This window comes from Pleurodeles waltl, chromosome 4_2 (assembly GCF_031143425.1).
Source record: "Pleurodeles waltl isolate 20211129_DDA chromosome 4_2, aPleWal1.hap1.20221129, whole genome shotgun sequence".
NCBI classification, from domain to species: Eukaryota; Metazoa; Chordata; class Amphibia; order Caudata; family Salamandridae; genus Pleurodeles; species Pleurodeles waltl.
This window is the reverse complement of record NC_090443.1, coordinates 774,796,828-774,809,637: the sequence shown is the minus strand read 5'-3', so window position 1 is coordinate 774,809,637 and position 12,810 is coordinate 774,796,828. Positions and strand designations below refer to the sequence as shown.

The following is a 12,810-nucleotide window of genomic DNA, read 5'->3' as shown; positions in this document are numbered from 1 at the left end:
GTATTTTTTTGCAAGTTAAAAAAAGAATTCTATTCTGTATTGAAGTTGCTTATAAACATATTAGCCACTATTTACTCATGCCATTGGAAGAATCTAAAAAAAATGTTTTTAAAATACTTCACAGCATTAGTAAATTCATAGGATTGACACATTTTCAATCCAGTTTAGTACAGTTTGAAAGAAAAATGTAAAAGTTGTTCTCTGAAATATCGTCATTCAATTATATTGCAGGTTAGTCAAATATTGGTATAACATTACAGTAAAATCTAACACACATTGATTATTACTATTTTTTTTTTAAAAGAGGATATTCAAAATGCAAGTACACTTTTGAACATTTTAATTTTTATGCATTTAAATATTTGAAAAGTTAATTTAGATTTTTGCAGATTGGAAACTCCACATATACGTGACAGAATTTCCCTCCCTCATATTCCAAGTGCATTATAAAATATTGCCATTGGTATAAATATGACAAAATATCTATTTTGCTTGTGACAGAACATTCATCTGTAAAAGTCCCTTTAAGGAATCTATTTTTCACCATTATTGATATTGCATCTGCTTTTAACAAAGAACATTGAAGTAATGTGCTTTTGCTATGTGTTACCCTGTCACAAATGTGTTCACATTCCTGTCAGGTTTTTTTTAGAAACAATGATGCCTATAAAATAAATGTTTCTGAAAACAGACTGGCTTACATGCATATTTGTGAATGAATAAGCCAGCATGCAAAATTGTCACAGTTAACATAAATTGAATTTTTTTGTTAATTAAACATACTTTAATATCTTAATAATATATTTTGTATCTATTTATTCTGATGTTTTGGTAATTTCAGCTCATGTTTAACACTGATTGTTCAAAATGCTAACTCACAATTGTGATTTTTGAAACATCCACTGTATTATAATTGCATTTGATGCTATTTTACTTGTAATATCGGGAATGTAACAACCTTCACAATTGTGAAGGAACATCACACCTGAAATTAAAAGAACATTTGGTCCAGTTTGGTACAACTATCCCTTATAAAATGTCACAAAATAATGTTACATTTTTTCAAGCTGGCATGTGTCTGCTCAAAGCAGTCATTTGTTAGTGAACAGAAATATAATTGTATCCTTTTTAAAAAATCATTGCAAAACCCACATCAATGCTATACCTTCTGCAAAACTTACACCTTCAAGAACACTTCTTGTATATTGGTCATGTGTCACCCTTAATGTTGAAGCCAACGTTTGTTGCTGTAACAAATATTAGTTATTTGAAATGAAAATTTAAAAGTAAACTTAGCCTCTTCATGCTGCTGTCTGGCCTGCAAATCCCCATCAGGGTGAAGATAGGCCACTGTGTGGGCCATTAAGGGGGTCAGGGAGGGGCACACACTATTTTCATTTTGAGAGGACTGACCGACCTGGACTTTTTGGTCCAGCATCTTAGGTCCTTCTATTGTTTCCAGCAGTGGATGATGCTCAGCAGTGGATGGTACTCTGTCTGTAGATTGCCAGGATCTGCACCTTCTTGGTGATGACCTTCCACATCTCCTTTTTCTGATAAGAGTTTACCTGTATGGAAACAAAAATAAAAAGAGCAAAACATTTCACTGACCTTTATTTATTTATGTTTTTATCCAACACAAATTTGAGAAATCAGTAACAAACATTCTGATACATTAAAACAGCATATTTTTGTCATTTTTCTTAGTTTTTTACCAAACAAAACACAACTTTTTAGTAAGCTACTGAGTAACCTTATCTCTTGGTATGTCCTATTTTACTAATCCTGGTCAATTACATCATCAAGGCTGAGTCATTTGTCAACATTTCTAAATTTAAAAATGTTCTGGTATATAAATATAGTTATTTGTGAAATGTGATAATAAATAGATGTTCATGTTTGAATGAACATTGTTTTCATTTTTTTAATCAAAATTATTTAAAAGATATGCACACCAAATAAATGTTATAGCACCAAACACACAACACATACTAATGTTGTGGTGTAGTATATTTAAAATGTGTTTAAAATTACACACCATAACTTCTATCTTATTAAATATAAATAGAAACTTCATTTCAATCATTACACTTCACTCACAAACTGAATGGGACATTCTAGTCTGTGTTTCAAACAATTAACGTTACTCATAATTAAATTGCCATTTTAAACATGTACATGTTCCTCTGGTGAGCCATGCAGCTTGCTGTACAGGGAGAGGACCTCATCTGCCAGAATCTCCAGCTCGTCTGGTGAAATGTTTAGGGCCCCGTTCCCTGATTTACCAGGCACTGTAGCCCCAGAGTCAGTAAACAACAGCAAAAGTTGAGTAGGTGTTGGCACTGTTAGAAGGCAAGTGAGCTTTTTTTCGTACCCCAAGTACATCTACGCGACATGCAAAACCCTAAAAGGAAGCGTACACTTCCATTGCCTTTTGTATATTGCTCTCACACACATTAGCCTATGGCTGTATCTGTAGTGGAGTCTCACACCCACTATCCAGTTAACTTCTGCCAACTTCCGTCTAATTGCAAATGGTCTCACGGCATCTGCCATTTTAAATTGTTACATAGTGCGTCACCACCACTCAAAATGGTGCCTAGTTTTTACACACTTACATGATGGTAGGTATTTCCTTGGTTTGGGAATTTTTTTTTATTTTGTGCATCACTGTGGTAAAATGTGGAATGTGCTCAGTTTTCTTTACACCTCCTTTGATGGAATTAAAAAAATGAATACAATGTGCAATTAATTAAGTTAAAATGTCTAATTGATGCAATTCTTCTTTTTAATAAATATACATGTCAAACATGAAATATAAATAAAATCACAAAAATTTGCAAAATTATGCTCTAAAAAATCTCTTTGAAACATACATAAATGTTGTGTTTTATAAAAAAAAAAATATTTTCTAAAATTAACATTTTTTTAACCTTCAATTTTAAAAAAATGAACCCAGGGAGAGCAAGAAAACAATGGTCTCAAGATCTTTTCTAGACCTTGCCACCATGAAAGAACAAGACATAATAAAAAAATCCAGATTAAACAGTCAAACTATAATTCATCTATGTCATCAGCTGGAGCCAGATCTTCTGCCTCACAATAGGTATCCCACATCAATAACACCAATAGTGAAAATAATGGCAGTACTCCATTTTGAGGGCATAGGATCATTCCAATACACTGTTGCAGTATCTGGTGGAATGTCACAACCAACTTTCAGTAGTGTGCTACAAGACGTACTTTCTTCAATGATGAGACACATCAATAGCTTCATACAGATTCCTACAAATGAAGATTTTGCCAGTGTGAAGGGAGATTTTTATGCTTGCCATCCTCTTCTGCTGGTCAAGGTGAAGGTCCCCTCCTAAATATGACTGGTGAATCCACAGTTGCAGGGACTAAGGTGGGTGCAGGTATTTCCTCTTGTGGCAGGTTCTCCCTGTCTGTGGCTGAGGCAGATGTAGTTGGTCACGATGTTGTTGGACCAGAGACAGGGGAAGATAATAGTGGAAAAGCCCTGCACATATTGTTAAAACAATCCTCCCGCACCACAGTCAAGGAGCCCAAATCTGAGTTTACGTTTTCCATCTGGAAATAGTGCTTTCTCTGCAACTGCTTCATCTCCCAGAGCTCTGTGAGGTCCTGGGACTGATTGATAGCTCCCAAGACTTGGGTGACAGTGAACCCAATGGCCTCAGTTTGATGGCCCACAGATTCCCTCCCACATACCCTACCCCCACTATCCTGTGTCCTTGCGTCAGTGTGCCCCATCCCTTTGGATCCTGGCTGAACTGGAGGTAGTGGTGGTGTTGGATCAACAGCAGCCAAGACTGAGCTGCACAAGATTGGTGTGATGTCCCTTTGGACATAGGAAGTGGAGATATCTAGGGATTGAGGTGTTACAACAGCTGGGATGGGAGGTGTAGGTGTGGGCCGAGTGACACTCACTGGAGCTGTCAGCCCAGGCAGGCCAGAAGGACCAGTCTCCTCCTCATCATACGGACTTTCTGGACTAGAATCCTCACTAAAGACTTGTTCCTAATCTGGGGTGGAGGTATCCTCTGGTGTTGTGGCAGATTGTGGTCCATGTACTCTAGGTGTTGGACTTATGATTAATTTAATTAAAAAAATAATTAGGATCCTGGATTATACATCAAATGAGTTTGATGGAAAAATTGAGGCAACCTAAAAGTTAAAAGACAATTCATATAATTTTAATACCTTTCAGTTGTTTGACAAGTTACATAACAGTTTTAATTACACACAGAAATACTTCAAAAACATTTAAAATGATGTTCTGTAATGCAAATAAAATTCTAAAGTATACATAAGTATACCAAACCTTCAACAAAACACAATAAAGATTAAACATGTCAAAAGAATTCAAAGGCCTAACAGGCTAATGAGCTGAGAATTAAACAACTTTGTAGGGTAAATAGCATTAGTCATCACATGAACATTGAAAAGTACATTTGTTTAAAAAAAAAGTATATTCAGCATACAAAATAGCATTCATTAAACATTTAAAGATAACAAGTGAGACAGATACCATTAAATCGATGAAATGTCATGAACATGAGAACATACACAATTAAACAACATCACATTTCACAACATAGCATTCAATAGAGATTGGTAAACACATTACACTTTACCTTTAACATATATGAGAAAATGGAAGATAAGAGAGATTGATCACAATAACATTGCAATATTAGTTGAACAAACCAAAAATAAGGCATCAAGGTAGTTGTAGTCATTCCAATTAAAATGTAACAACTCTTGCAAATTTGAAAGTGAAATTTACCTGGTAAACATATGCAGTAGAAATAAGCTGGAATTTCAATACAGGACATATATGAGAAATGTGTTATAAGTATAGACAAACTTACTTGCACCATAACATGTTGTCAAATTTGATGGAGATTCAAACCTGTGATCTTAACTTAAACTGAATCTGAATAAATTCATATAAACAAACAAGGAAAGATGAAATGTGAAACATGGGGAAAAACTCATATTGACAAAACATTTTACATATTAAGAGAAACAACAAGAATGCTACAAATCCCCACTGTAAAGCAAAATAATAAAAAACAATATTTCTAGGTTTATATGAATGAAAAAGGTGAAACATATATTATCAACAGGTAAATTAAAAGCTAAAATGGTACTTAGGTTTAGTTACATACCAGTCTCCACTCCACCAGTGATTCCTGTCAAGCCTTCTTCATGTAGTATTTGCAAGACCTTCTCCTCCCAGGGATATAATTTTAAGGGGGGCTGGGAGAACCACCACCAGTCCTCTGGGCCTCGAGGTGATGCTTGGAGGCCAGGGAACACACTGTTCCTTGCAGGTCATTCCAACTCTTCATAAATTTCCTCCTGTGTGCATGGAATGTTTGCTACAGCATTCACTGTGAGCTATTCTAGGCCACATTTGCCTTTTCTATGCTATAGTTGTATTTTGTACTTGGTCTCCAAACAACTGTGGCACTACTCTAATAATTTCATCCACCATGACTGACAATTCTCCCTGCTATTATAAGGTAATTAAATTAAATGATTTTGTGATTCCACAAGTTAAAGCCCAAAAATAAGACAAAATTAACAAGAAACAGAGTGAGCAGAAAACATCTGAAATCTGTGACAAGAATTCAGCAGGAAAATGTTGCGTTGTGGTGGAATGACAAAGGATCATGGTCTAAAATGTATTGTGTTTTATAGTGTGCTATGCAGGTGAAAACAACTAGCCAAAACACATCAGGTATGTGATGCTAACATCAATTCAAAAGCCCTAGGCATAGTGCAGTGTTTACATATTAAGAGAAACAACAAGAATGCTACAAATCCCCACTGTAAAGCAAAATAATAAAAAACAATATTTCTAGGTTTATATGAATGAAAAAGGTGAAACATATATTATCAACAGGTAAATTAAAAGCTAAAATGGTACTTAGGTTTAGTTACATACCAGTCTCCACTCCACCAGTGATTCCTGTCAAGCCTTCTTCATGTAGTATTTGCAAGACCTTCTCCTCCCAGGGATATAATTTTAAGGGGGGCTGGGAGAACCACCACCAGTCCTCTGGGCCTCGAGGTGATGCTTGGAGGCCAGGGAACACACTGTTCCTTGCAGGTCATTCCAACTCTTCATAAATTTCCTCCTGTGTGCATGGAATGTTTGCTACAGCATTCACTGTGAGCTATTCTGGGCCACATTTGCCTTTTCTATGCTATAGTTGTATTTTGTACTTGGTCTCCAAACAACTGTGGCACTACTCTAATAATTTCATCCACCATGACTGACAATTCTCCCTGCTATTATAAGGTAATTAAATTAAATGATTTTGTGATTCCACAAGTTAAAGCCCAAAAATAAGACAAAAGAACAAGAAACAGAGTGAGCAGAAAACATCTGAAATCTGTGACAAGAATTCAGCAGGAAAATGTTGCGTTGTGGTGGAATGACAAAGGATCATGGTCTAAAATGTATTGTGTTTTATAGTGTGCTATGCAGGTGAAAACAACTAGCCAAAACACATCAGGTATGTGATGCTAACATCAATTCAAAAGCCCTAGGCATAGTGCAGTGTTGTACGCATCCCGCAAAGGAATCCCATCCGATCAGGAATCCACTGCTAGGACAATGCCAGCACAACTAGGATTTCTAAATGTGCTTGGTACAATCCTGCTACCCTGTTGGCGATGGGGTAATGTTAGGCAGTAGAGGAGTACTCTGCATCGCCGGTGGTGCTCCTCTTACATGACAAAAAACACTGTCAATGAGGATGGACCATCAGCCGGCAGACTCCTAAATAGGGTGGTTGGGAATCCATTAGCTTGATGGAGTACATGCAAATGCTGCCACGGAGGGACGACAGGAGTCCTGCCAGCATCTAAATCAATCCATTCATCTCTGAAGAAAACAAAATGAATGATTCAACAACAGCAATATTCAGACTTTCTGACTTTTCTCAATCAAAAGGATTTTGGCACACACGAATGAAATCTCGACCAGCGGGAAATTTCCTGAATCAATGCAGTGTCACCTGTGTGCATCAACAGTAGTTCAACCACAACAAATTGTTACTATCCCTTTCTCAAGAGTGCAGTCGACAACGTCTGACAGCCTGCATTACAAATCATTAGCAGACAAGAAAACAAATAAATCAAATCTTTCTAATCCATCCCTGCATCTTAGACTACTTCTTAGTCCGATAACCTCTTTATCTTCTTTGACAAAAGTGCATAAGTATCAGCAATTGATAATCTTCAATAATTAATTCAACACACATCCACCAACATCAATACTTGAATAAAACCTCAATAACCAGGAGTCAAATTTGACACATAACCCTTTTGATACGAATGCCTCCAATTCTGCAACCAACTCAGAAAACCACACTTAATCAATCTTCAAACTCTGGCTTTGAGCAATGGGACATGGGATCTATCTATCTCAGGGCAATTTTCAATTACTACAGCTTCTCTTTCTCAGTACTTAAACTGTCCTCTTGCTACCTACTTCGGTGGAACAGAGACCTCTAAATAAATAATTGGTTTAAGGCATAATCTTACCAACTCATTGATGGAAAGTGGATTATTGGTAAGGGCAGGTATGAGACATGGCATCCTTGGGTGGTCTCCCCTAACTTTTTACCTCTACTTCCCAGGTTATTGCTGTGTGCTTGACTCTGTTTTTGCTGCTTTTGTTACTCTGGGCACTTTACCACTGCTGACTAGTATGTGTAATTGACTTTTCCATAATTAGCATATTTGATTTATTTTTAAGTCCCCAGTAAAGTGTACTAGAGGTGCCAAGGACCTGTAAATCAAATGCTAATAGTGGGCCTGCAGCAGCGATTGTGCCACCCACATGAGTAGCCCTGTAAACATGCTACTGCAGTGTCTATGTGGCAGTTTTTAAACTACCAACTAGACTTGGCAAGTTCACTTACTTCAGGACTCCTGGCACCAGCCTGTTTTCCACACATTTTGCTAAGGTACTGTACCTGCGGGTCCATATGACTCCGTAAAAGCCGTCAGTGGCGTCGCATTGTGTGAAATTACGCCGCTTTAATATCAGATTGCAGCAGTTGTGCCTCTAGGCACTATTTTGGTGTTTGTAATTGCTAAAGTCAAATTTGTAGTTGTGTATGGTGGATTTTTATTGTATTGGGTCTTGGTTTATATAGATAAATATTTACTAATTCTCTAAACCTGCATGGTGTCCATTTTGTAGTGTTTCACAATATTCCTGTGTGTGTTGGTAGAAATACTTTACATATTCCCACTGGATTAAGCTTATCTGCTCGTGCCAAGCTACCAAGGGGTTGAGCAGGGGTTAACCGGGTGTGTTTCTCCTTTGCCCTGACTAGAGTGAGAGTCCTTGCTTGGACAGGGGACAACCTGACTGCCAACCAAAGACCCCATTTCTAACAACAGGTAAATACCTACACTTAGCAATGGGCCATTAACCCCCACTAGGTTCAGTTAGGTCTCAGTAAATGAACCCCAGCTAAACCCTAGGTAGCTTGGCATTGAGCAACAAGGCTTAGCTTAGGAGGCAAAGTGTGTAAAGCATTCAAGTTTCACAAAACAGTCATAAAATAAAACACAGGTACCAGTTTAAAAATCCAAAACCAATTAATAAAAATAGGAAATATTTTTATCTTAAAAAATAACTGTTTTCTAGCGCATAGAAGCCAAAAGCACCAATCTGGTCATCTGGTCGTGCCTTGACGGGGGCAAAGTCAAAGTTTCAGCCCGACCGTGATGGAGCCCTGCTTGGCTACAGCAAGCAGGAGGCCCCAGTCAAAAGTTTACCTTCAGACTTAGTTGTTTTCTTGAAGGTTTTCTTCTGTGGGACAAAGTCACCCATCTGATCCGACCTCCTTGGAGCCCTCTTTGGATACACGTCGCAGGAGACCTTGGTGAAGATTTCTACGTTCTGACTTAGACGAATTTTTGGAACAAAAATCTTCATCCGGGTCGAAGCTGAATCCTGATCTGATGTCTCTGGAGCCCTCCTCGGATACGCTGTGCGGGAAGTCCTGGTCAACTTTTTCTCTCCGACGTCGGATGACCCTCCACAGCAAGTTGATTTTGAGTCGACGTCATAGGAATACCTTTCCAGGCAGGACCCCCCGCTGAAGTCTGGGGCTCTGGAGCTTTTCAGAGGGACGAATCTGCAAGTCAAGCCATGTCGCGGTCAACATAAGCCGGCTTAACTCTCAACGGCGAGTCGGTCCCTTTATGGAGCTTTTTACCAAAAGTTCTCCAATCTTCTCCAAACATCAAGATCTTCTTCCAGTAGGTCTATGAAGGTCCGTTGGAGTCCACAGCTCACCCCAAGGTTCCAGAAGCTCTGAGTTGTTCCTTGAGGGTTAGAACTCCAACTCCCAGAATGCACCTGGCTCAAACTCCAAAATGACCACTGGAGAGTGGTCAGCTGGTCCGTTTCTTCAGGATGTGCTGCAGGGGACTCTGGTAAGCTATTTATTTTTCACCTGTAGCAAGCAGGGAGTCCCTTCTTGAATCAGTTGAAGCCAGGCAAAGTCCTTTTAGTGGTGAAGCCCAAGTGCCCAGTTGGTGCAGTACTTCGGAGTGCAGTGTCCAGGTGCAAGTCAGGGCTCCAGCACGGCAGTCGTTCTTCTTCTGATGTCCTTCCTTGTAGGGAACTCCAGTGTGGGTGCAGCTCTGCCATATTTATCCTTGATCCTGGGGTGAAAAGCAAGGGGGCCCGGCTGTCCAATCACAGACAAGCCACTTCCACCTTGGATGACCACTTCCTGGGAAGTGTGACAAAAATCAATCCCAGGGAACAACATTCTTCAAAAATCCAGCTGAAAATGATTTGTGAAGGTTAGACCTGGCTGAGCCCACCCACTGGCGTGGCTAAAAATCTTAAACACACCCCACTCCTAATCTCATCAAGAGGGCACCTATTTGGCTGGGGTTCCAGGAAATGGGGAGAAACTGAACTGCTCCAAATGTCCTTCCATGCCTTTGAAGATCAGTTTGGCTGCTCTCCCCCATCCTGTTTCACCATTTAATGAGGCAGACCTCCTCCCCCAGGCACATCCTTTGTATTCAGCCCAGGCCACTTCACACCTCATCAAGGCAGCCTGGCCAGGCTGCCAGAGGCTGACCAATCAAAGAAGGGCACTACAGAGCTGAAGTTGGCAACTTTCAGGTAGAGTTTTAAAACTCTTCACCAGAGATAGTTATATTGAATCTAACAATGGCAAGTTGTGGGATTTATTATAACAATTAATTAGATACCAAACTCAAGGTATCTGTCTCTTATGGGGACTTTGGTAATTAACATAAAGTCTCCCCATTTTAGCCTATGGAGGCCATTCATTATAGTGAGGGAAAAAATAATTTGGCCGTTTTACCTCACCAGGGCTTTAAAAAAAATGTTTATAAGGTCCCTGGTTATAGTTACATTGCATCCAACCCTACGGACACACAGGGCACACCTTAAGGGTCATTTATTTGAAAGAATACAGTAGTTTAAGACTTTGAAAGTACTTTTAACTCCAAAGTCGAATTTGCATATAACTTTAGTTTAAAAGCAGCCAGCAAGGCAGGCCTGCCTTTACAATGGCACTGGTCACCTCAGCAGTGGACCTGTGGGAGCACTACTTATGCAGGGGTCCCTAAACCTACATGCCTGACCATATTCTAGGGACTTATAGATAGGTTGATACTGCCAATTTTCATTAGCCTAATTTGCATATCTACTTTACACAGAGCACTGGCCCTGGGACTGATAAGCAGTACCCAGGGCACAGCCAAGAGTCAGTAACCACCAGTCTCTGTCCACAAAGTGTGGGGGTGACAAAGGCAAAAAGGAGGACTTTCCTACACTCATCAAATCAGCAGTCCCCGTTGTTGTACAGACCTTAGAGATAAGTGAGAATTATAAAGGGGCTGCAAAGCAAATTAACTAGTAATTACAGCTTCAATTTAATTTTTGGGTAGTCAATGATGAGAGTTCGTGTGAGTTTCATAGATGTATTAAAGTCTCAAAATCTGAAATCTTTACTAGCAGAATCAATATTAAATCTTATTAGTTCAATTACATCAATCAAGGCAATCTTAAATGATAAAAAAGAGCAATAGCATTTTTGTGTGTGCCATAAAGGAATAGTCCCTATTCTAAGATTGAGGAATTAGGAAAAAGCATCAGTTAGAAACCATAAAGAGCTCTAAATAGAGTGGTGAACGCATGAAGCTTTAGTATCAAATCTCAAATTAATTAATCAAGGTAAAACTTATGATAAAGAACGGTCTCTGAGAATAAATCTGAGAAGTGCCTGCAAAGGGTTCTGCAGAGAGTCTAGAAAGGGGCTGCAAAGAGTGATCTAAGATTGTTTGTCTAGAAAGACTCATTTATATAAGGATTAATATCTGACCACGAGACAAAAGTTGTTTCTCTTTTCAGTCAGCTCATCCATTTAGCTTGCGGTGTCTTAATGGGAGCACAAAAGCTTCCATCATCTAAGCAAACAAAAGACAATTACCTGCAGATATCCATATTCAACTGAAGCATTTTCTACAAACTCAGGAGAGTTCACACCATTTGCTTACTATAAAAAAAAAGTACAGTTCACGGTTAGGCCTTTACATCGCTCTATTTGTTCACAGGCCTGTCACCCATTCTAGCTAACAAGTCAATTGTTAATATGAAAACATTCTTCGGAAATTAAAGTAAACATTTTAATATAGTATTATATTCTATGAAAACAAAGCCTCTGGGAATGTCAAAATCTAACATTTTCTATTGTCATCTTCTCGGCACATTTGCGTCATTGAAAGTTGTAACATTTCACAATCCTGACCTAGGTTAACGTCTGTAAAAAAAAGAAAAATGCATTCCGCAGCTATTCAAACATAATACAAGTAAATGTGAAAGCCTAGTGCTCTCACTCTCTTTTAAATTATGGCTTTTTGTCTAAGCCCTTCCCGTTATTTCTTTGTGTTAATTGCTTTAATTTTAATTATTTAAAAACACTTTTGCACTCCCTTGGCCTCCAATTTGTGGTATAGCAAACATTGTATACAATTGGTACCTGTCAGCAAATTGGTCAACGTGCTTGAGTTTATTTTCATGAGATAAAAAAGTTGCTGTTTGGAATTTTTTCCTTTTTGATCACTGGCATGTATATTTTGTGAAGTAGGTTATGGAAGCACACTAATCAGCTCGTTTCCCTAAGGTCTAATTATTTGTGAAAAATTAACATGATTACCACTTATTTGAAAGCACATCACTGAACATGGCGGTTCCATATTACACTCGTTCCCAAATTCTTCACACATAAGCAAAACATTATTTTTAGTTTGTGTCTGCACATTTTTGCCGGGAATCCTCTTATTCATTTCTATCCATATAAATCATACACATCATGAACAATAATCCAGCTGGACAGTAGATTAGAATATAACTTGCTGTTAGACTTGCTAATTTCTATAGTAGTTGCCAGTAACATTAAGAAACGCTATCTACAGTCAACATTCTGGCTCTCATTACAAGTTTGGCAGTCCGTGGACCGCCACGGTGGTGATGGTGGGTGCACCGCCACTGAACCGGTGGAGAAGACTGCCATAATATGACAATGGCAGTGTTCCCAACAGAACACAGCCAAAACACTGACAGTACTGCCAGTGTGGGTGGACTGCTGCAGCCGGTGGTAGACATCTCCAGGCTGCCAGGGACCATGTTTCTGCTGAACATATCACGACCCAGGACACTGCCAGGATCTCCAGGGTGGTCTCACCACCACAAAAATGCTGGTG

The 12,810-nt window shown here is 38.8% G+C and overlaps 2 protein-coding genes across 2 annotated transcripts in view; one reads left to right on the top strand and one right to left on the bottom strand.

Moving 5' to 3' along the window:
- TNNI3K (TNNI3 interacting kinase) overlaps positions 1-12,810 on the top strand; it is a 2,589,932-nt gene that overhangs the window by 2,180,916 nt on the left and 396,206 nt on the right. The gene's annotated exons all lie outside the window — the stretch shown is intronic.
- LRRC53 (leucine rich repeat containing 53) overlaps positions 1,450-12,810 on the bottom strand; it is a 179,678-nt gene continuing 168,317 nt past the window's right edge. The window contains exons 8-9 of the mRNA XM_069233133.1: positions 8,833-9,194; positions 1,450-1,568 (exon numbers count right to left, since the gene is read on the bottom strand). Coding sequence (XP_069089234.1) covers positions 1,450-1,568; positions 8,833-9,194 — 481 coding nt within the window. The remainder of the gene's footprint in view (positions 1,569-8,832; positions 9,195-12,810) is intronic.